At 41.0% G+C, this 25,572-nt stretch overlaps 1 protein-coding gene across 7 annotated transcripts in view; it reads right to left on the minus strand.

Annotated features, from left to right (window-relative positions):
• SLC44A3 (solute carrier family 44 member 3) overlaps positions 1-25,572 on the minus strand; it is a 119,311-nt gene that overhangs the window by 84,236 nt on the left and 9,503 nt on the right. For 5 of the 7 annotated variants that reach the window (XM_077120189.1, XM_077120188.1, XM_077120187.1 and 2 more), the window contains exons 3-8: positions 18,924-19,066; positions 17,103-17,239; positions 15,942-16,035; positions 4,611-4,771; positions 2,707-2,796; positions 1,260-1,384 (exon numbers count right to left, since the gene is read on the minus strand). In XM_077120189.1, the coding sequence (XP_076976304.1) occupies positions 1,260-1,384; positions 2,707-2,796; positions 4,611-4,771; positions 15,942-16,035; positions 17,103-17,239; positions 18,924-19,066 (750 nt within the window). The remainder of the gene's footprint in view (positions 1-1,259; positions 1,385-2,706; positions 2,797-4,610; positions 4,772-15,941; positions 16,036-17,102; positions 17,240-18,923; positions 19,067-25,572) is intronic. The other 2 variants (XM_077120193.1, XM_077120191.1) reach the window with 2 other exon arrangements.

Raw genomic sequence — 25,572 nt, forward strand, 5'->3', positions numbered from 1 at the left:
CTCCCTGGTTGATGTGATTTAGTCAAGAGTGGTTGTTAAACTGGATTAGGGGATGACATGTCTCCACCCATTTGAATGGGTCTTGATTAGTTTCTAAAGTCCTATAAAAGAGGAGAATGAGAGATTCAGAGAGAGCAGAAAATGCTGCAGCACCACGAAGCAGAGAGTCCACCAGCCAGTGACCCTTGGAGATGAAGAAGGAAAACGCCTCCCGGGGAGCTTCATGAAATAGGAAGCCAGGAGAAGAAGCTAGCAGATGACGCTGTATTTGCCATGTGCCCTTCCAGCTGAGAGAGAAGCCCTGACTGTGTTCGCCATGTGCTGTCTCACTTGAGAGAGAAACCCTGAACTTCATCGGCCTTCTTGAACCAAGGTATCTTTCCCCGGATGCCTTTGATTGGACATTTCTATAGACTTGTTTTAATTGGGACATTTTCTCGGCCTTAGATCTGTAAACTAGCAACTCATTAAATTCCCCTTTTGAAAAGCCACTCCGTTTCTGGCATATTGCATTCCGGCAGCTAGCAAACTAGAAGAGTAGGCTTGTGGAAACCCCTGGCTGTTGCTCTTCCACAGAAGGGTCAGTCAGCAACGTGCCAGCAAGGAGCACCACGGGTCATGAGAATCAGTTCCCAACACTCTCTAGGGGCTTGTGAGTCTAGTATTTCTTCTAACGTCTCTTGGGGAGTGACCCAAAGGATTTTTAGCTGCCAGCCACCCTTCCCCAACCATCTGAATGTCCTGCTTCAAATTCCTAAGTCCCGAAGTTTGTCTATTTTCAGCTAGAGAGTTCACTGAGCAGGTGGCAGGTTCTCTGACAACAAATAACCTCGGGGTCAGTAGGTCTGAAAACAAAGGACTCTATATCTCACCGCTCTAGGAGCTGTCACACTCTCGGGGGAGCAGCGCACCCACCGGCTGGAGGAGAGTGGCTCTCCTCACAAACTGGAAACAGGAGCTGTCACAAACCTTTAAGCCCACCCCTCCAATTCCCAAGCCCCTTTCTATATCTACCTATAGCCACCTGGGGGTGAGAACAGTGTAACGGCAAGAATAACAAATCAGTATCGGGAAAAAAATTTCTTTTCCCCAGAACGGTATTCCTATGCAGCTATCTCAAATCCAATGAAGGCACTGAAGCATGGATGCACACTTGAGGTGAAAGAATAACAAATCCTTTCTAGTTAGTCTGAGCTAAGAATCCAATTATTTGGATTTCAGAGTTCTGGCTGCCCTACTGCTGGAAGGGCGTTTCTTACCGTGATAACTGTAACTATGATGGCAAAGCCCAGCAAACACTTCATATTCTCCCTTTCTGTGTCCAGTTCTATGCTGAGGTCATTGGTATAGTCGTGATACAGCCACCACAAAACCCCGCAGACAACTGGAAAACAAGAGACCAGCGGAGCTCAGCACGCACACCAGGGGGTTGCTCCCCCAGGTATCCTCCCCAGCGTGCTGCACGTGGGAGCTCAGCCGCTGCAGGCCTGGGGGCTGCTCCAGCAGGGGGTCCCAACAACCTGGAGCTTTACAGGCAGCAATACCTCTGGAGGAGCTGGATGCTTTTCTCTGGGAGATCCAGGGAGGAGATCCCAGAACAGTTGTGCTTCCTTTTGGTGAGTGGGGAGGAAACTGTGACATGGGGTGGTAAGAGGAAAACATCAGAGACCAGTTTAACATTTTCAAACAAGCTCAGCTGGGTGACAGCATCCTGCAGGAGCCAGGGTATTGGCCTTCTCCACCCATAAAACCAGGAGGATTTACAGCTGAGTTAGAGATTCCTCTCAAGGACACAGTGACATGGCAAATCTCTGCATTTAGGTACTGATTATTGCAAAACACCCCATCTACTGCAACTGCAAGAGGGTCACGGTCTTTATTAATTATGAATGGGGAAAGCCACCCCCTCTCCCCTGCAAGCCATGGCGTCTGTCCTTCAACCCCAGGCATGGCTGTGTACCTGGTGAGTGGCAGGGCTCTGTGTCACTAAGGGCAGAGCTGGCATTTTTCAGGGGAATGCAATACCATGGTGGTCATACCAGTTATTAGCTAGTAAAATACTCCATACCCGTAGGGGAAAAGCTGCTGCCTGCAGCCTACCACTTGCTGGGCCCTTGGATCCCTTTTCCCAACCACCCCTGAGCCAACCTGCAACTACTAAAAGGGAAATGGGGGTGGGGCACAGCCTGAGGCTGTTGAGACGGCTGGGAGCCTTTGTATGACAACTCGAGAACCACATGCTTCAGGGTGATGGGAAAGTTCAGAGGAAATCCTTTAAAATGCTTCCAACAGGCACTGGGAGTCTTTCCTAATGTTAGGATACTAGCGTCACACAATTGGCAGGCTCATCTCAGATGCAGCATGGTGTAGTAGAAGAAAGGATCAATTGGGCTATTATCTGTGCGACATGGGCAACTAACTCCCTTTGTCCTCTTTGGTCCTGAGTTTTCTTACATGTAAAATAATGAGGTTGGGCCAGATACTCTCCAATACCGTTTAATTAAAAAATCCCAACTTTTAAGTTCTATACTTAATGGAAAGGCTTTTCACTTAATCAAAAAGAAATCAATCAAGGGTGCACGAGTGGTTCAGTGGTAGAATGCTCGCCTTCCATGCGGGAGACCCGGGTTGGATTCCCGGAATACTGCTCCACCCCACTCCACCCCCCGAAAAAAGGAAAGAAACCAATCACGTAGCAATACTTACACAACAATCCCAAAATAACCAACGCAATGAGGATGCGGACCAGAAGAGTGGTGATGAATCGGAAGGTGAACACCGTGGCCAGAGACAAGGCTGAAAAATGAAGCAAAACTGATAAACCCCAACAACAACAAAGGGTTAAAGGGCAAAGACGGCGGGGACAGCGAAGATAAATCTCCAGCAGGACGAGGTTAAAGACATCATCCAATCCAGGTCTCTAGGGACAGCTACCGAATACCAAACAGAATTAAGGAGACCCTTCCGGCGCACTCTCTGAAGCATAGACAAACTCAGTCTACCTTAGGAAACCAGTCTCTGACAATGTCAGCATTTTTCTTAAATCAAGGGGAAAAAAAAAGAAAGCAGGGATTATTATTATTATCCCCAATCATTTTTCTTTTCCTTTCTTACAACTCCAAATGAACCAATTACAAATTTTACCACAGTTAATTATTTTGACTTCATAGTGGGCTTATATAAAGTTCTAACTTTAAATATTCTCAGCTATTCTTAAATATGAATATGACTTTAAAAATGAAAAATTTAAGGATCTAATTGTATAAGTAAGCTGTATGTGTAAAATACTATATATTACTTTCCAATATTTATGCTTTTAGGCTTATGAATTTATTCTAAATATTTCAGTGAATCTATAAATACTATTTTATTTTTTCTTAAATGGGAAACCAGGACTACATAATAGTTGGTTAAGTGCAGTGGTTAAGAATATAGGTTTTGGAATCAGATGGATTTGGGTTTCAGTCTCAGCCCCACCACCTACCAGATGTACGACCTTGGGCATTTGACCTCGCTAAGCCTCAGTTTCCTCTCCTACAAATGGGGACAGGATTTCATTGATATTTTAATGAGTTAAGAACAAGCCCAATGCCTGGCACATCAGCGCTCAGTAAATGAGAGCTGTTACCATCATTACGAAACCAATAAACACTTGGTCCTTAGGGGGCATTAGGTCATCAGGACTAATATCAGGACTTCTGGATATTTTGTATATATTGTCACATGGCCAGTATTCTATTTGGGTTATTTCCTGTTTGGAAGTCATATAATGGTGAATAAGGTAGCCTCAAGCATCCAGGAATTAGTAGCTTTTTCTAATGAAATCAGGGAAAGTGCAATTGGTAAACTGGCAAAAATGTGTTAATGACTGACCAAGGATTTCCTTCTAACTGGGAGGTGAGAGGCAGTCCCTAGGCGAGGGGTGGAGAGCAGGCCATTACTATTGCCTAAAGTAGCGGAACATTAACTTTTTCAAAGACAAAGTTGAATTGTAATGGGTCTCATCAGCCTGAAACACAGAAAATGGGAAGTCAAAAGGTCAAAAGTCAGCAGCTGCATCCAGAAGCACCCAGGGAAGGCAAATGTCTCAGCTCAAGGCCTTGACCTGCCTACAATTCAAAGCATGTGTGATCTTTGAGGAGTTGGAGCCATCAGGGTTGGTGCAGTCAGTGCATCCTGATGCTATTTAACTTGGGGTGCTCACACCTCCTTCCCTTGCTCACCCAGCAGCCTCCTGACCTGGCTGGCCTGCAGGGAGAGAGCATACTGGCCAGAAGATATGTATTTCTGGTCCCTTTAACGGTTATACTTTTCATTGCCACACCTCTATCCCTCATGCAAAGCTGAGGAACAGACACTGGCACATGATCAGGATATTAAATCAACCCTCATCCAATGAGGGCCCCTGGCCGAGAGCCAGCTGAGAGCCAATCTTACTGTCCCGTCCCCCACCTGGACCCAAGACATTGAAAACATTCGTAAAGAAAATAAATATAAGTTGAAGATTTACATTTAAGACAAGAAGTTAATTTTTAATGCACAACAAATATAACACAAGAAATGGTGGAATTCCGTAAGTGGTTACTGAAATAAAGTTAACTGAAAATTACCTAATGCGAAGACACTTAGGCCAAGAATTGTGTCTCTTCCTGACATTATTCCACTTAGAATTCGATGCAGCGTGTCAACATCATTTATCAAAACAGATGCAAACAGGGAATAGCATTCTGGTGTTTGAGGGATACATCGGTTAAACAAGGGAAAGGATTTGCTGGAAATAAAAGACAGAATAGATGGCAATGATGTTACTTAACATTCTCAACATCCAAGAAGCCATAAGATCTATAGTAATGAAAAAAGTGTGTGTGTGTGGGGGGGGGGTTAGTATACTGATTGCGAAGTACCCTGGATGGGAAACTGATGATAGGGACCGATAGAAAATGCAAATGCAAACTTGGGCTGTGATATTTTTGACTACTGTGCATTGGTCCTTCTCAGACAGCACCTACCAACTCAATATAAGAATCACACTTCCTTCAAGAACTGTTAGAGAAATTGATTGGATCACCCAAAAACATATAATGAAACTACCGCCTAAAATGTTATCTTCTTATTTTATTCTGAGTGCTTAATAAATGAGTGATAAATGCATGAATGAAGCTGTGGTTGATTCTAGCCTTAAGAGAGGTGAGAAACCTGACCTTTTTGGAATACCTTTCTGAAAAGTAAAAATGTCCAAAAACGTTCATTCTAATGAATCTTCATGAGGCCACAAACATGGTTCCAGGGTCCTGTTTTTCTTTGGGTCCCAAACAATGGAAGTAATCCCAGCTCATCGGGCAAACTGCGAAAAACCTAAGCAATCATCAAGCATTTTGAAAAATGTGGGAAAATGAAACAAAGGAGAACCCAGATGCAAACACTACACTGCCATGCAGGAACAAAAGTTTCTGGAACTACTGATGAAGCACAACAAAGAACATATGTAAGATGCTTTCTCAGGAAGTCACAACATTACAGAAATCAGAGTAAGAGTAACACAACTGAGCAGATTTTTTTAAAATTAAAATCTTGGTAATACAGTCACGATTCAAATCTGAAAGGTATACTAAAATAAATATTGAGAAACTGCCCTTCCTGGTCCCCAAGCCAACAAAGTACTTTTCACAGGCAACCAATGTTTTTGTATGTCATTCTAGAGACTTTTTTTTTTTTTTAGCATATGTGAATGTAATAGGAAACTCAAGTGGATGTTTGCAGCTGAGGTTCAAAGAAGATAAAATTATATTCCAAAATATTATGCCAGACCCCAGCAAGCAGGGCTCACCAAAAAAGAGGTAGGAGAAAATTGGTTAGATTACTCGAAAACTCCTTACCCACACTGAGAGTATAAAAGTGTTGGAATAACTTTTGAGTTACAGAAAATTGCAAAATTGGTACACAGAGTTCCTGTACTTAGCTTCACCCAATCCTAACATCTTACATAACCACAGGACACTCGTAAAAACCAAGAAATCAACACTGATACAAAACTATAGTCTTTATTTAGAATTTACCAGTTTTCCTGCATACCACATTGCATTTAATCCTCATATTTCCAAAGTCTCCTCCTGTCTGTGACAGTTTCTTAGTCTTTCCTTGTTTTTCATAATTTTTGCTCTTCTGAATATTCATGGACAGGAATCTTGTAGAACAATCCTTATTTCCTCATGATTAGACTGAAGAACTGCAGAGTTGAAGTGCTTTCTCATCGAACCATATCAGGGTACACATGAGATAAACAAGACTTATTTGGGTGACGTTAACCATGTCTGTCAACTTTCTCCAATGCAGAATTACTGTATTACTCTTTCCCTCCTCTACTCTTTGGAAGTGAGCCACTAAGCCTAGCCCATTCTCAAGGGGAGGGAAATTAAACTCCTCCTCCTGGAGGACAGAGCATATTATTTGGGATGTTTCTGTGAGGAAGATTCAATCCTTCTTCCCCAATTTATTTATTAATTCAGTCATTTATTTATGTAAGTAGGGACTTGGGCCAGTTTATTAGGAATTATGTACCCTAGAAAAGCCATGTTTTAATCCTAATCAATCTCATGGGAGCAACCGTTTCTTTGAATTTCTAATCAATAATGTAGGTTGTAAACGTGATTAGGTTATCTCCACGGAGATGTGACTCACCCGATTGTGGGTATTAACTTTTGATTAGAGGGAGATGTGACCCCACCCATTCCAGGTAGGCCTTGATTGGGATCCTTTAAAAGATGAAACATTTTGGAGAGTCCCTTTTTAGTGCCATGACAGAGTCCACCAGCCTGTGACCTTTGGAGATGAAGATGGAAAACGCCCCTGGGGATCTTCATGAAGCAAGAGGCTGGGAGAGGAAGCTAGCAGACACTGCCATGCTTGCCATGTGCCTTTCCACTTGAGAAACCCTGAACTTCATCAGCCTTTCTTGAGTGAAGACAACCTCTTTTGGTGCCTTAATTTGGACATTTTTATAGAGTTGCTTTAATTCAGACATTTTCACGGCCTTAGAACTGTAAACTTACAACTGGAATAAATTTCCCTTTCAAAAGCCATTCTGTTTCTGGTATATTGCATCCTAGCAGCTAGCAGACTAGAATAGACTCATGGGTGCTTATTCAATTCTTGGGGTTATAATCTAATACTATATGTTACTGATTAAATTGTGTCCCCCAGAAAGGTATGTTCAAGTCCTGGCCACTGGTCTTGCGAAGGTGACCCTGTTTGGAAACAGGATCTTTGTAGATGACGAGGCTGAACTGGATTAGGGTGAGCCCTACAGACTTCAGAGGAAGCACGGCCATGCTGACACTTTAATTCAGACTTCTAGTCTGAGTCAATAAATTCCTATTTGTTTAAGCCACCCAGTTTGTGGTACTTTGCTACCGAAGCCCTAGCAAAGGAAGACTCAGTTGTTATTTATTCTGCTGCTCAAATTGTTCCAGCCTTGGTCCCTGGGAGGTCTTTCAGGTGGACTCCTGTCCTTTTTTTTTTTTTTTTTTTTACATGGGCAGGCACCGGGAAGCGAACCCAGGTCCTCGGGCTTGGCAGGCAAGCATTCTTACCTGCTGAGCCACTGTGGCCCGCCCGACTCCTGTCCTTTTGACATGCTCCATCCTTTTTATTTTTTCATTTCTTCCTCTATTTTCTGTCTCTTCAAGGGAGCACTTCTTTATTTTCTGTCTCTACAAGATACCAAACTAATCTGATGTTTTTGTTTCCCTAGCCCTAGAATCAGCCATTACTTCAAGGAGCCCTGATTCCTTTTATTTGAAAAATGTATGTAGAAACCAACACCAGGGCACTAGATGTGCTCATTGCTACTGGGGTGTCACTGATTTGCACACACACATCTATTCTTAGTTCTGTACCTAGGTATTAAAATAAACTAGTCCATACTGATATCTCCGTTTCCAATCCAATGCTACAAGGTCCATGACAGCCTTCCTCATTTATTTGGAATGTCTTACTCTAATGCCAGGGAAACTATCTTTCATTACCTACAATATATTTAGTTATTGGCTCAACTCTAGTATAAACAACCTAGTATGTCAAATAGGTTCAGAATTGCTAAACTGTACCTCTATAAGAAATAAATTTGCCAACCAGAGTACAGCATTTATATACAATTCTTTTTCTCTTTAGTTTACAGGATCCAGTCACAAAGCTGTTTTTCAAAGTTACTTAAATCAGCTCCTTTTTGTCCCCCTCTCTTCAGTGAGGTCATGTCATACAGAACTGTATTTGTAATACAGATACTTGTCACAGTTTGCATTCCACCGCGTAATCTCCTGATAAGCTGGGTTTTTTTTGTTTTGTTTTGTTTTTTTAAAACAAAACATGCAGTAAAGTTCACTCTGTATGAGTTTTTGACATAGTCATATAGGACAACACTTTTGAAGAGACTTTTTTTTTTTTTAAGCCAGTCCTGTGAATTCAGGGTAAGGGGTAAAACATCCCCTAAGTCAAATAAATAAGGAAGGTTTTATGAAAACCGCTCAGAGCGTAGGGGACACCATGGATTAATGTCTGAACCATCCCTGGGAAATCTGGAAGGGGAGTGGCTGCAGCAGCAGGGGAGAGGGCTGTCCTTGGCAGGTTAATGACACTCGCCGTGTTTATTAGGGAAGAGGATAAACTAGTGTTTCCTGAAGTCCGGAAGTGCGAAAGACAGAGGGTGGGGTTGCCGCTGATTGTGTTCACAACAGCTGCCTGAAAGGGTGTGGGGATCTTAGCAGAAGGAAGCTGGAGAAGGCTGCTTAATGACGCGGAACCAAGGAAGCTCTCGCAAAAGACCAGCCAGGGCGGAGATGCGTTTAACCAAGTGAAGGGCACGGCAAGTGAGAGCCCCAGCGATGGGAAGTCCCCAAAAGAACCCAGAAGCGCCCATGAGAGTAAGAGCTGGCTGCGACATCTCCCAAGCCCAGAGAATGCTGGCGCCGGTTAGCTGTCACGCAAATATGTACCTGCTTCCCTTTCCGAGAATTCTCTCTTCGCTACTCCAGCCCTTAAGAGACAGAAATCTGTTTAGCAAGGCTGTGAGAAGAGGCCAGTAGGCAGAGAAGAGAGAGAATAAGTCTTTTTGGACTCATCTGGGCATCTGCTCTCAGCCCAGGCTGTGAGGAGGAGAGACGTTTGAACCTTCTATTAAGTTTGAATTTTATCATATCGGACTGAACATTTAAATTACTGAATTGAAAGAATCTTTTACAACTTAGGGTGGCTGAAGAACTCATTACCTAAAAGTAACCAGGGGAGCCTTGAGAATTGCCTGTGTTTTCATTTTGGGGCAGGGAAAAACTGGTCCTACTGAATAAACGTAAAGAGACAGACAAAAATAAAATTGCTTTCTGACCACATCCTACAAATCATATCAATGGTTGTACAAGCAAATATATATATACACACATGCACATATATATAAATCACACATTTATCCCTTTTTTAAAATTAAAAAATTTTTTTAAAACATAACAACATACAAACATGAACATTCGTACCATATGATCATTCCATTCTTTTATATAATAACTCACAATATCATCACATAGTTGTATATTCATCACCATAATTTCTTATCATGTGCATCATTTGCATCAATTTGCATCAATTCAGAAAAAGAAATAAAAAGAAAAAAAAAACCTCATACATACCATACCTCTTATCCCTCCCTCTCATTGGTTGCTAGTATTTCCATCTACCCAATACATTTTAGCCTTTGTTTCCCTTCTTCTTTTTTTCTTAACATGGACAGGCACCAGGAATCAAACCCAGGTTTCCAGCATGTCAGGGGAGAACTGTGTCACTGAGCCACTGTGGCCTGTTTCTCTTCCTTTTTTATGCAAAAGGCAGTACACTATGTAGACTGTTCTATAGCCTGCTTTTTTTTAACTGATTTTATCTTGCAACTCTGTTCTGTCCAGGATGTGAGATAACTCTTTTTTAAAACTGAGGTAAAATTTACTTACAGTGAAATGCACAGATCTTAAATGTACAATTAATGACTCCTGACAAACATATACGTCCATGTGACCACCACACCATCCGAGACAAAGAACATTCGCATCACCCCAGAAAGTTCCTTTATGCCCTTTTCCAATCAATTTCCATCCCTTTATAGGCAACTACTGATCAGATTTACAAAGCTATAAATTAGTTCTGACTCTCGCATAATTATTTTATAATCTAAATGGAACATAGAGTATGTAATCTCTTAGTGCCAACTTCTTTCACTCAGCTGTTGCATGTATCAACAAATCATTACTTTTAATTGCAGAGTGCTACAAAAAATATACTACAATTTGTTTATCTATTCTCTTGATTCATTTATTTCCTGTTTTTGACTATTAAAAATAAAACTGCTATAAATATTTGTATACAAAATGAATGTATATCTTCATTTCTCTTGCGTAAATATCTAAGAATGGAAATGCTGGGTCATGAACCATTTACACTCCCACCAGCAATGGGTGAGAGTTCTGGTTCCTATCCTCACCAGCATTTGGGGTTGACAATTTTTTAAATGTTACCTCTTTCTATTGGGTGTGTAATGCAATCTCATGAGATTTTAATTCGCTTTTCCCTGGTGGCTAATGATACTGAGCATCTTGTCATGTGCCTATTGGCTGTTTGTATATCTTTTCTTGAGAAGCATCTGTTCAAGTCTTTTGCCCAGTTGTTACGGGGCAGTTTGCCTTTTTGTTATTTATGTGAAGTTAGAGAAGGGCCAAATTCAGCCCACTGCCCGTTTTTTGTTTTCTTTTTTCTTTTTTTTTTTTACTTTTTAAATTGTATAATAAAACATATATACAAAGCAAAGAAAGAAAGAACCAATCATTTTCAAAGCACACTTCAACACGTAGTTACAGAAGAGATCCTAGAGTTTGTCACAGGTTATCTTCCACCATCTCAGATTTTTCCTTCCAGCTGCTCCAAAACATTGGAGGCTAGAAAGAATGTTAATATAGTGATTCAGCCTTACTTGTTTGTTAAACCTTATTTTCTCAGTTATACCTCCTCCTTGTCCTTCAATTCTTTTCCCGATCTATAGAGATCTTTGGGGGATGCCCGTTCTGACCTTTTCATGTTGAGAAGGGGTGTGCACATTAAAGGAGAGGGGGATGAAGTTAATTGATAATCTTGGAGAGGGAGGTCCCTCTAAGTTTCAGGATTTATCTGATCCATGAACGTGCCAGGAATTATATGTTCCAGGAAGGCAAACCCAGTACATAAAACCTTTATAGAGTCTCAGTTCAAGTCCTAGGTGTCCTTAAGAGTCAACAGGAGTGATGTTCATTGGGGTTTTAAAAACTATAGCAGTTTGCGCTATCTAACTGAAGCTTGCCTTAGAGCAGCCTCCAGTACAGCCTCTTGACTCTATTTGCTCTCTCTTGGCCACTGATGCCTTCTTCTATTACACTCTTTCCCGTTTCCAGCAGAAAGGCAGTGTCTCATCCCCAGAGTCACACTCCACTCTGTCAGGGAGACTTTACCCCTGAATGGCTTGTACTTTGTAGGGGGGAGGGCAACGATTTTCCCTGCAGAGTTGGGCTTAGAGAGAGAGAGGCCACATCTGAGCAACAAAGAGGCTTCTTGGAAGCAAGTCTTAAGCCTCGTTATGGGTAGTCTTAGCTTCTCCCCTAGGGAAATAAATTTCTTAAGGGCAAGCCTCAAAATCCATGGTGTGGCCTAATTCATTGGGAGCACTGGCCATTTTTATTAACAAAGTCTTAATGGAACATGGCACTTCTCATTTGCTTATATATTTTCTACGGCTGCCTTCACAATGTCAAAAATATTTAAGATTTGGCCCTTTACAGAAAAAGTTTGCAGACCCGACTTAAAGGAATCCTTCATATATTCTGGATTTAAGCTATTTGTCATATACATATATATTATGGATCCCAATCTGTTACTTGTTTTATTATTTTATGAATGATATCTTTGGATGAGTAGAAGTTTTAAATTTTGAAGAAGTCCAACATATCTATTTTTTTTTTAATGTGTAATGCTTTTTGTGTCCTCTCAGAGAAATATCAGCCTACTTCAAGTTGGCAGGCATGCTCTTTTATGTCTTCTTCCAGAAGCTTTACAGTTTTTGCTTTGATGTTTAGGTCTAAGATAAATCTCAAATTAATTTTTTTTTATGAGGTTAGAGTCAAGGTTTTATTTTCTCCCATGTATTTCCACTCGTTCAGTACCATTTGTTGTAGATTCTTTTGTCCATGATATTGCCTCGGTACTTTTATAAAAAATTGATTGACTATGTATATGGAGGACAACTTCTGGGCTCTCTATTCTGTTCCAGTTACCTATTTGTCTGTCCTTTTCTAGTACTACACTGTTTTAATCACTGTAACGTTATTTTAAGTCTTGAAATCAGGTGGTGTGAGCCCTTCAACATTGTTCTTCAAAATTTTTGTGTGAGCCTAGGTCATTAGCTTTTCCATATATTTTTTAGAATTTTAGAATAAACTTGTCAATTTTTAGAAAAATCCTTTTGGGGGATTGTATTGAATCTGTAGAGCAAGTTGGAGAGAACTGACATCTTAACACTTTGAGTCTTCCAATCCATGAACAATGTATATTTCTCTATTTATGTAGGTGTTCTTTAGCTTCTCTCAACAATGTCTGGAAGTTTCCGTAGAGATCTTACATGCTTTCTGTTTAATTTATTTCTAAGTATTTTGTATTTTTTGGATGTTGACAATGAACTTTAAAAAACTGATTTTCTAACTGTTTGCTGCTGGTATATAGAAATATAATTTGATCTTGTGAACCGTAACTTTGCTAAATTTGCTTGATTAGTTCTAGTAGCTGTTTTATAGATTCTTTTGGATTTTCTATACAATCAGGTCAACTGCAAATAATGCTGGTTTTACTTCTTCCTTTCTATTTATTTTCCTTATCTACTTGCAATTCTTATGACTTCCATTACAAAGCTGAGTAGAAGTGATAACAGCAGATATCTAGCCTTGTTTCCAACTTCTAGAAGTAAAATCATTGATTAAAGGTATGTGACATTAATAACCAGTGAATACTGGTGAGTTGCACTCCTCAGGACATTGCCTCAGCAATGTATTAGAGTGCCTATTTCCTTACACCTTTTCAATACAGTGTACCATCAAACCTTTAGATGTTGTCAGTCCAGTAGGTGAAACATGACTCACATTAGAGTCTTCATTGGAATTTACTGCCTTTGAAAAATAAAATCAGATATAGATTTAATGCCATTTTATTTGCTTTTCGCCAAACCCCATTCTCCTGAAGACCTTGATCTTGCTCATGGGTTTTGTTAACTATGATGGTTTTAGACATATACTATCCCTGTGCTGGTTTAAAAAAAAAAACGAAACAAAAAACCAGTCGTAGCCCTTACAGAAAACAGTAAAGCTCGGGATAACTCCTGTTGACGGCTGGGGCAGGGGATGCGTCTTTAGGCTGCAGCCTGAAGTTTCCTCCTCACTTGTGCCTTTCTTATTCCTACCAGCAAAGCCACTCAAACTTGCAAGACGTAATCTGGAAGGCTGATTGTACATGGAGAAGACCCTATCTACGAAATTCATCCTAGCAAACAATGAAGTTTATTTGGGGGGAAAAACCCAGCCTTTAAAATTTTAGTTACACAGAGGACTCAAAGTACAATATTACAATGAATAGAAAAGGGAAAAGATATGCTTGCTTCTTATCTTCTGCAGTACTTTTCCACTGCTGTTAAAAGCTCATACCTAGGTACCCAAGCCTTTTGATACTCAGCCACTGTTCTAAAAGGCTATGCTACACCTCCCCTGATCCAGACAGAAAGAAGAAACAATTGGTTTAGTCAAAAAGAGACATTTTAAAAATGTTCTTTGGCCCTATAACCACACTTCTCAAGTTTTCAAGGTTTTTACTCTTGGCACTACTCTTCCATGATAAATATGATAATTTCGATCCTAAACAAACACGTGCTTGTGTAGAAAAAAAAAACTGAGTGCTCAAAGCCTATTCCTATCTACTTATTCAGTACAAGAAAGGCCTGTCAATTAACAATACATGGAAATGTTAGTATTACATTTAAGAGAAGAAAAGGATTAGGATTCACTTGAATGGTGGAAAAGATGGTGACCCTAAGACATGGTACAGGACCAGCATGGATTGAGGTGAGGGGACCATTCTGAGTGAGGAAAAAAATTAAGCCTTGGCTTTTTATTTTGAATAAGTATGGACACTAGGTTTGAAAGCCAGCTCTTCTACTTGCTGGCTATATGACCTGAACATCTCTCTGCCTCAGTTTTCTCACCTGTAAAATGGGAAGAAAATAACACCTACAATATAAAGGTTTTTTGAGGAACACATTTTGTACAAAAATGTACAAAAGCTCAGTATATTTTTACTAGCAGCAGCAGCAGCATCAAGATATAAGCTTCTTATGGAATTAAGTTTCCACTTCATTTACAGTGAGAGAAGAATTTATTCCTCTTTGGTTAAATTACCACCTTTAATAACTCCAAGTTCTTTCAATTTCTTCTGCAGGTATAGTTATAAATAATATGTTTCAAAAAAACCCTCTCCAAGTGTTAATTTTCCTTCAACCCATGAAAAAATATATAGTTTTATTCCTGGGCCTCAGTTATGTTTCACTGAAACATGTTTATGATCTTTGAATTAAAAAATATATATAGAAAAATGGAATGGATACTCTACTCTGCATATAATTCTCTCTTCTTTCAAGAAATACCTATTTTAGAAAGGAATGCCACAAAGATGACTAACTATATTCTGTTTCTTATTCAGTTAAAACATGCTCAAGTTTTTTTTTCTTTAGCATCTGCTAGATCAGCATAGTTCAAGCTACAGTTGCAACCTGTTATAAGAATACGAAATAAATTACTTTCAGAAACGTGAAATGGAATAGGAACTACTGGCATGAATCACATGTAGTATGGGGAAGTCTTGTTTCGTGAGATTTTAGTTCTGTTTTAAATATATAAGTATGAATGAAAGAATATGTGTACTGGAGTTGTGACGTAATTTATTTCTCACTTTGAATCCCAGCCAAGAGTTTTGTAAACAGATGATTGGCACAATGCCTCGTTTTATTTAAATTGTTATTTCTTGGGATTTTGTACAGAGATCTCATCATTGCAAATAAACTGACATTTTTCAAAAGAATGACAATGTGAAATAAATCCAAGCATTCCTTTCGTACATCTCAGCATCCTAAAGATTAATTGAGCATCACTCAATTAATGAATATTAATTAATGAATATTAATAGAATTTTTCACTTTATCCTTCTTAAACACAGAACATGAACTATTTACACCATGGCAATGCAACTGCTGTTTTCTTGCCCCAGTTTTATTTTATAAATATCCGTAAGGTACCCTACCTGCCAGGTACTAAATCAACTGATAGGGATGAATAAGACCCCAAAAGGAGCTCATGGATGGGTGCTCCTGATAAGGAGAGATGCTTTCTGTTTCCACAGAGAGCCTTGGCCTTGTCCACCTTGTTTCTTGTGGAGAAATCTAGGGCTATTAAAGCCAACATTGTCTGGTTGCAATAAAAAAGGCAAAAGTATTTGGTTTCTACTTAGTAAAAAAATAGTTGGAGTAGAAAAAAATATACCCCAAATACTTTATAAAATCACTCATTTGGTAGTAATTCACAAATTGCTTTTTGCTAGCTCTAGTGTGGTGATTCAAAGACTACATACATGGGTACTGTTTGTTGAGTTTTCTCCTTATTAAGTGTGGCTAATCCATTGTCCGTTAGGTATATTGCAAATGGCTTCTGCTCATTTATCTGTGGCCTCCTGTAGCTGGTGAGCGCCTAGCAGAGGTGCTCCAACTGACCCCCAGTTCTGGGAAGAGCAACAGCCCTTATCAAGCACTAATAACTTGATCAATAAGGAGGAGGTGTGGGAGCTTTTACCTTGGAGGAACTGGTAGCCTGGGGCACAACGAGTCTGCATTTGGATTCTGGGTATAGTTGAAGGAATTCAAACTATAAACACACAGGAAGGAACCTGCAGGTAGAAGACACACAGACTAGACCATCTTCCCATGTCATGCCTGTCTTCCTAGTGGAGTGGTAAGGATACTACAGGCATTTTACCAAGCCCAGGAGCCTGAATAAAATACTCCAATTGAGAAAACAAGCCTACAAGGTGACCTGAAGAGAAAACAAACAAATAGGCACACAATCTGAGGTCTAGTTAAGGTTTTTCTCTTCTTCCCCAAACCCCCAAATTCAAAACTAAAAGTTAAACAATTGATCCTAAAATGATTTAAGGGTTATTTGAAGATGATTTGTTACATAGGCTTAATATTTTTAACTGAGCCTTGCAAACAACTTTTCTTTTTTTTTTTTTTTTAACATGGGCAGGCACTGGGAATTGAACCTGGGTCCTCTGGCATGGCAGGCAAGCATTCTTGCCTGCTGAGCCACCATGGCCTGCCTGCAAACAACTCTTTTAAAAAAATAGCTGGCACACTTTTTTGCAGATAGATAAAACTTGCAGGGGGTTGCTTTGAATTTCTTCTTCTTTCTTTCGTTTGTTTCAGCCTCATATAGTAAATCTGAGAGACAGACTCAGGGCATGATACTTTAGCAATGCAAATGCTTTTGGCACAACTTAGGACTATCCCTGCTCGTCAAAGAAAGTATCCATGAGCCCCAATATTTTAAAGAAAGAATATACTTGGTGGCAATTTGACCCGAAGCCGGGGACGTGGCTCTTAGGTCTGGATGTGTCTTAGTACACACAGCACTCTGACTTCGTCTGACCCTGCCTTTGGGCTCCAAATATAAATCAGTCAATGGCCCAGGCTCACCTGTCTTCCCATGCTGTCTAGGAAAACCATCCCCCAGTGGTGGGGCAGGGAGCACCTGCAAGGGGCACTGAGGACTGCAGATGAATCCATAAATGAAACAAGTACAGAGAAAATAATTACAGTCTTTTCTACAAAGAAGAGGAACCCATGAAGTACAATTTCCCAATTTTCAGAGTAAGCAATGTCATCTATGTCCCATCGTACTGACCCACCATGTTTCCGACCCTAAGGGGGAGGCGATGGAGCACTCAGCGCCTACCGCTGCTGTTGGCAAAGAGCTGGACCTCTTCCAGGGTGTCGAGCTGCTCTTCAGGACAGCGGGAGACACAAAGGACGAGGGAGCTGAGCCTAACATCGCTGACGTCCAGGTTGCAGGAATTCATAAAAAACACATGTCTACGAGGTAAATGAAAAAGAAGAACGTTTTAGCATATTTTCCCTCATTGGGTTTGATGGCGGGCCTTTAAAAAATGTCCACACACTACTAATGTGGGAATTATTAATGCAAACTTTTGTGATTAAGTGCCTCAGCATAACTGAACATTTATTATGTCTACTGAGTTGATCTATTGGGCAGCTTGAGAACCATATTCAAACGTTAATAAACCAATTTTCCATAAGCAGCATTTTTGGGGGAATAACACTAGGGAGGTCACTGAGGAAGAAAAGGGACTGATTTAATTGCCCATGCATGGATCATTAGATCAAGTCAATGCCCAAACTGCTCAGGGGAATGCATGGGGAGCATGTATGCACCAAGGGTGTTCAAACCTTCAGAGAACAGCTGAACACAGGGAAGTGAGCGGTGGGGAGAAAGGGTTTAAAACCTGTAAACTAAAGGTTGGCCCTTCTTCTTCTCCCTCCTCAGTCTGAAAAACTCATGAGACCTCTCTTGCTGCAGTTGGGTGGAGCACAGAACAAAAATACCCATTGCCATTTGAAAAGATAACTGTGCCGAGCTAGTAGCAGCAGCTCCCCAGCTCTTGCCCAACACTCCTGGCTGCCGAGATCAGAAGTAGGTCAGAGGGAGAGCCCTACGTGGGAGGAACCTTGGTTAAGGGGCTCCACAGGCTTCTTTTCCCTCCAATGGGGGTGGGAGTTTGGGAGGTGATACAATAGAATACGGGGAAGCAAATGTCCTGGGTGTGTAATAAAAGGTAACTTTTCACATCAAAGAAGGATGACTCTTTCTCAGCGTTGCACTGTTAATACAATATGAAATGTGAGCACTGGTGCAGGGGGGCTGCCCCGTTCCTCTCCATCTGCTCTGCACTTTGCTCCCACCAGCACCAGCGGGAATGCCTCCCAGGCAATCCAGTCCAGACCACACAAAGGCCTCTTCTTGGGGGCAACATTCAGAAGGATGGCATGGGGTTTGTATTTGGGGGCTCCACAGTCACCCTCAGGACAGACTGAGACCCTTAACATGTCTCTCCTGGAAGATTCTTTGGATGATCAACTTTCAGGGATCGTGCCCAGGGATTTCTCTGCCCTCCAGGGGATTCTCATCTATTCTCTCCCTTGTCTGTTACTGGGTTGAGTTTCACTCTCTGGGACCTGGAGCTGAGTGTCCGGCTGGGCAGGGGAAGTGGGACACAGGTGCTCAGCATCTGGCATTCCAAGACAGGATCTAGGTATTTCCATATAGAGACAATGCTGTGACGGCGGCAGAGCTCAAATACACCACTGGTAACATGATTCTGACATTACGGAGAATAATGGTAAACAACTAAAGCATTTACTATGGCTTAGTTTATGCAGTGTCTCAGCGGATCCTTTAAGACAACCTTGTAAGGAGGGTATGATAATCTTTTAAAAATCTGAAAACTGGGCTCTGAGAAGTTGGGTGCCCTGCCCAAAGTCACAGAGCTGATAAGGAGCAGAGCTGGAATCTGAACGCAGAAATGGCCAGTTCTCAAACCTTTCCTTTACCGCACATACAGCCTCCCTTTTGATGAGAGGGGCTGATAAGAGTTTTGAATGGCATAATAGTTTCCAGGTTTTAAATGACAGATCTATGCAAAGCTTTGAAATACAGCCACCGAATATATATCATTTGGGGACTTACTTTGGCACTTACTTTTTTAGGGTCATGTCCTGCCCTGAAAGCGGTGCCCCCTCCACTGGGGAGTTCTGCTTGCCACATACATTGCCAAAGCTGTCGTAGCCGAAAAGGAGTCTTCCTGTGGCTCCAGCCACCACTGAGTAGCCCATGATGAACATCTAGCAAAACCCAGGCGGCACTTGAGAGCATGGCAAAGGGTTAGCAACACAGTTCCCCAGCATCCCCAAACACCCTGACATGGAATGGAACCAGGTAAAGAACAATCTCCCCGGCATGAGCGTGCCTCTGTACTTCGGGGGGAATGCCAAAGCCCAAATCAGTTAGGATCCTACTATTCTTATACTTAAGTCTTCTTCTCCACAGGCTAGGCAGGGAGACCATTCTAAAACACGGCCACGGATTCCTTTCCGTTTTCTCACCTCTGCCTGCTTCTCGCCATCTTCTTCAAGAGCCTGTCATTGTTCTTTTTGGTCTAACTTCAAGGACAACTCAGCTTTACTTCTTAAGGTTCCTGGTTTATTTTGGTGCATTAGGCCCATGCTGATTCTTTTCCTTAGTTTCTTTTGTTATTTTTGTTGTTTGCTTGCTTTTTTGTCTTATTTTTAGGGGACTGTGATGCTTAGGGGCAGAGGCTACACAGCTGTGATGCGCCACAACTGCCTGAAAGTAGTGTTTTGGAATACTCGATGCATGGTACTACATGGGTGAACTTTGAAGATGTTGCATTGAGTGAAATAAGTCAGATACAAAGCAATAGGTAGCTGTATGATTCTACTTTATGGAATAGCTAGAACATGCAAACTCATGGAGAAAGAATGGACAGTGAACAGGGGTAGGGGAGAGAAGACTGGGGAGTTAATGCATAACAGGTGCAGGGTTTCTGTTGGGGGGGTGATGGGAAAGTTCCGGTAATGGAAGTGAGGATAGTATAACACAGTGAACGTGACTGATCGCCCCACTCAACAGTATGTTTGGGAGGGGCTGGGATGGGAAGGTTTATGTTGTATGTATGTTTTTACAATTAAAAAAAAGAGAGAGAAAAGAGACTATGATCCTGATCTAATAATGGAGGAGAAAATGCCTAAGAGGACATTACTGGGATATATGAAAAAAAAAATGAAAATAGACTGTAAATTTCTTGAACTTGATTAACTGTACTTAAAGTGGTCACATAAATGAATATCTTTACTTTTAGGAAATATTCATTGAAGTAATAGGTATTCAAAGAGCATGATATACATAACCTACTCTCAAATGTTTAGAAGATAGATAACTAGAGAGATGGACAGATAAGTAGAGAGGAGACACATGGATGGATGGATGGGTGGGTGGATGGGTAGATAGAATGATGCAGAAAATGTGCAAAATGTTAAAAGTTAGTGGATGAGGGTATCTGGATGGGGGTATGCTGGAGTACTCCTTAGGGGCTTTGTGTTAGTTTTGCAACAGCCCTAAAAGCTTGAAATTATTTAAAAATAAACAACTAGGTGGCGGCAGCGGCGGCAGAAGGCAGTCGGACGAGCGGGCACCTGCACCTCGTTTCCTCCCCCATCCGCCCGGTTTCCTTTTGTCTCTCTGGGCAGCGATGAGCGCTGGGCCAGTGCGGAGGCCGCGGGTGCACGGAGGCCGGCGCTCTTAACCACCCCTTGCGGCTTCGGCACTCTTGTCCCGCAGCGGCCCACCACCGTCCCCGCCACTGCCGGTGAGGCAACTTGGGCTCCGGGAGCGAGCGGACCGCGTCCCGTGCCGGACCCGAACAGCTACTAGGGGAGTAGAAACAATACAGAACAGCTCCCGGAGGCACGACAGAGATCAAGAAGACAGCGTACCCCATCCTGGAATGGCTGACTGGCTGGGAGAACCTGCTCTGGTGAGATCGCTGAGGGGCGCGGGCTTCCCTGGGCGGGGCGGCAAGCGGCCGCAGTCCCTTCCCTCCTCCTTCCCGGGCCAGCTGGCAGAATTGGGCAGGTGGTCCCTCAAGCCACGGCGGCTGGCGCCCCCACCACATGAGGACCCCGGACCAACTGAGAGAACTGATCGGAAATCCCCAGGTAGCGGAGAACGGTGACCGGGGGGGTCCCTTCCAAACACGTGACTCCCCGGTCCGGCTGGGAATGGTGAACTCTCCCGGGCCGCGGCGACTGGCGCCCTCCCGCCACGCTTGGCGCCCCGGGCCGACTAGGAAATTTGGACGGGCGCTCTCCCGGGCAGCGGCGGCTGGCGAACATCCCCGCATTCGGACCCCCGGGCCGGCTGGCACTCTTCCAAGCCGCTTCGGCTGGCGAAACTCCCCCACAGCGAGAATTTTCCAAAGTTAAAGGACCCACAGCACCTTTTACTGGTGGGAACCGAGACAAACGTGTGCCACGAGTGCCATCTACTGGGCAGGATAAGAAAAACAGAGCCCAGAGATTTCACAGAAAAATCTTTCAACCTGTTGGGTCCAACACCCAGGGAAATCTGACTAAATGCCCAGATGCCAGCAGAAGATAACGGATCACGCTCAGAAAATTGAAAATATGGCCCAGTCAAAGGAACAAACCAAAAGTTCAAATGAGATACAGGAGCTGAGACAACTAATGCTGAATATACGAACAGAAATGGAAAACCTCTTCAAAAACGAAATCGATAAATTGAGGGAGGACATGAAGAAGACATAGGCTGAACAAAAAGAAGAAATAGAAAAACTGAAAAAACAAATCACAGAGCTTATGGAAGTGAAGGACAAAGTAGAAAAGATAGAAAAAACAATGGATACCTACAATGATAGATTTAAAGAGACAGAAGATAGAATTAGTGATTTGGAGAATGGAACATCTGAATTCCAGAAACAAACAGAAACTATCGGGAAAAGAATGGAAAAATCTGAACAGGGTATCAGGGAACTCAAGGAAAATACGAACCGCACAAATATACGTGTTGTGGGTGTCCCAAAAGAAGAAGAGAAGGGAAAAGGAGGAGAAAAACTAATGGAAGAAATTATCACTGAAAATTTCCCAACTCTTATGAAAGACCTAAAATTACAGATCCAAAAAGTGCAGCACACCCCAAAGAGATTAGACCCAAATAGGCGTTCTCCAAGACACTTACTAGTTAGAATGTCAGAGGTCAGAGAGAAAGAGAGGATCTTGAAAGCAGCAAGAGAAAAACAATCCATCACATACAAGGGAAACCCAATAAGACTATGTGTAGATTTCTCAGCAGAAACCATGGAAGCTAGAAGACAGTGGGATGATATATTTAAATTACTAAAAGAGAAAAAATGCCAACCAAGACTCCTATATCCAGCAAAATTATCCTTCAAAAATGAGGGAGAAATTAAAACATTCTCAGACAAAAAGTCACTGAGAGAATTTGTGACCAAGAGACCAGCTCTGCAAGAAATACTAAAGGGAGCACTAGAGTCAGATATGAAGACAGAAGAGAGAGGTATGGAGAAAAGTGTAGAAAGAAGGAAAATCAGATATGATATATATAATACAAAAGGCAAAGGGTAGAGGAAAATATTATCCAAACAGTAATAACTCTAAATGTTAATGGTCTGAATTCCCCAATCAAAAGACATAGACTGGCAGAATGGATTAAAAAAACAGGATCCTTCTATATGCTGTCTACAGGAAACACATCTTAGACCCAAAGATAAACATAGGTTGAAAGTGAAAGGTTGGGAAAAGATATTTCATGCAAATAGCAACCAGAAAAGAGCAGGAGTGGCTATACTAATATCCAACAAATTAGACTTCAAATGTAAAACAGTTAAAAGAGACAAAGAAGGACACTATATACTAATAAAAGGAACAATTAAACAAGACATAACAATCATAAATATTTATGCACCGAACCAGAATGCCCCAAAATAACATGAGGAATACGCTGCAAACACTGAAAAGGGAAATAGACACAAATACCATAATAGTTGGAGACTTCAATTCACCACTCTCATCAATGGACAGAACATCTAGACAGAGGATCAATAAAGAAATAGAGAATCTGAATATTACTATAAATGAGCTAGACTTAACAGACATTTATAGGACATTACATCCCACAACAGCAGGATACACCTTTTTCTCAAGTGCTCATGGATCATTCTCAAAGACAGACCATATGCTGGGTCACAAAGCAAGTCTTAACAAATTTAAAAAGATTGAAATCATACACAACACTTTCTTGGATCATAAAGGAATGAAGTTGGAAATCAATAATAGGCGGAGTGCCAGAAAATTCACAAATACATGGAGGCTCAACAACACACTCTTAAACAACGAGTGGGTCAAAGAAGAAATTGCAAGAGAAATTAGTAAATACCTCGAGGCGAATGAAAATGAAAACACAACATATCAAAACTTATGGGACGCAGCAAAGGCAGTGCTAAGAGGGAAATTTATTACCCTAAATGCCTTTCTCAGAAAAGAAGAAAAGGCAAAAATGCAGGAACTAACTGTCCACTTGGAAGAACTGGAGAAAGAACAGCAAACTAATCCCAAAGCAAGCAAAAGGAAAGAAATAACAAAGATTAGAGTAGAAATGAATGAAACTGAAAACATGAAAACAATAGAGAAAATCAATAAGACAAGAAGTTGGTTCTATGAGAAAATCAATAAGATTGATGGGCCCTTAGCAAGACCGACAAAAAGCCGAAGAGAGAGGATGCAAATAAATAAGATCAGAAATGGAAGAGGAGACATAACTACTGACCTCACAGAAATAAAGGAGGTAATAACAGGATACTATGAACAACTTTATGCTAATAAATACAACAATTTAGATGAAATGGACGGGTTCCTGGAAAGACATGAACAACCAACTTTGACTCAAGAAGAAATAGATGACCTCAACAAACCAATCACAAGTAAAGAGATTGAATTAGTCATTCAAAAGCTCCCTAAAAAGAAAAGTCCAGGTCTAGACGGCTTCACATGTGAATTCTATCAAACATTCCAGAAAGAATTAGTACGAACTCTTCTCAAACTCTTCAAAATAATCGAAGTGGAGGGAAAACTACCTAATTCATTACATGAAGCCAACATCACCCTCATACCAAAACCAGGCAAAGATATTACAAAAAAAGAAAACTACAGACCAATCTCTCTAATGAATACAGATGCAAAAATCCTGAACAAAAGTCTAGCAAATCGAATCCAGCAACACATTAAAAGAATTATACATCATGACCAAGTAGGATTCATCCCAGGTATGCAAGGATGGTTCAACATAAGAAAATCAATTAATGTAATACACCACATCAACAAATCAAAGCAGAAAAATCACATGATCATCTCAATTGATGCAGAGAAGGCATTTGACAAGATTCAACATCCTTTCCTGTTGAAAACACTTCAAAAGATAGGAATACAAGAGAACTTCCTTAAAATGATAGAGGGAATATATGAAAAACCCACAGCTAATATCATCCTCAATGGGGAAAATTGAAAACTTTCCCCCTACGATCAGGAACAAGACAAGGATGTCCACTATCACCACTATTATTCAACATTGTGTTGGAAGTTCTAGCCAAAGCAATTAGACAGAAAAAGAAATACTAGGCATCAAAATTGGAAAGGAAGAAGTAAAACTATCACTGTTTGCAAACGATATGATACTATATGTAGAAAACCCAGAAAAATCCACAACAAAATTACTAGAGCTAATAAACGAGTACAGCAACGTAGCAGGCTATAAGATCAACATTCAAAAATCTGTAGCTTTTCTATACACTAGTAATGAACAAGCTGAAGGGGAAATCAAGAAACGAATCCCATTTACAATCGCAACTAAAAGAATAAAATACCTAGGAATAAATTTAACCAAAGAGACAAAAAACCTATATAAAGAAAACTACAAAAAACTGTTAAAAGAAATCACAGAAGACCTAAATAGATGGAAGGGCATACCGTGTTCATGGATTGGAAGACTAAATATAGTTAAGATGTCAATCCTACCTAAACTGATCTACAGATTCAACGCAATACCAATCAAAATCCCAACAACTTATTTTTCAGAATTAGAAAAACCAATAAGCAAATTTATCTGGAAGGGCAGGGTGCCCCGAATTGCTAAAAACATCTTGAGGAAATAAAACGAAGCTGGAGGTCTCGCGCTGCCTGACTTTAAGGCATATTATGAAGCCACCGTGGTCAAAACAGCATGGTATTGGCATAAAGATAGATATATTGACCAATGGAATCGAATAGAGTGCTCAGATATAGACCCTCTCATCTATGGACATTTGATCTTTGATAAGGCAGTCAAGCCAACTCACCTGGGACAGAACAGTCTCTTCAATAAATGGTGCCTAGAGAACTGGATATCCATATGCAAAAGAATGAAAGAAGACCCGTATCTCACACCCTATACAAAAGTTAAGTCAAAATGGATCAAAGATCTAAACATTAGGTCTAAGACCATAAAACAGTTAGAGGAAAATGTAGGGAGATATCTTATGAAACTTACAACTGGAGGCGGTTTTATGGACCTTAAACCTAAAGCAAGAGCACTGAAGAAGGAAATAAATAAATGGGAGCTCCTCAAAATTAAACACTTTTGTGCATCGAAGAACTTCATCAAGAAAGTAGAAAGACAGCCTACACAATGGGAGACAATATTTGGAAATGACATATCAGATAAAGGTCTAGTATCCAGAATTTATAAAGATATTGTCCAA

Source organism: Tamandua tetradactyla, chromosome 11 (genome assembly GCF_023851605.1).
Source record: "Tamandua tetradactyla isolate mTamTet1 chromosome 11, mTamTet1.pri, whole genome shotgun sequence".
Classification (NCBI taxonomy): domain Eukaryota; kingdom Metazoa; phylum Chordata; class Mammalia; order Pilosa; family Myrmecophagidae; genus Tamandua; species Tamandua tetradactyla.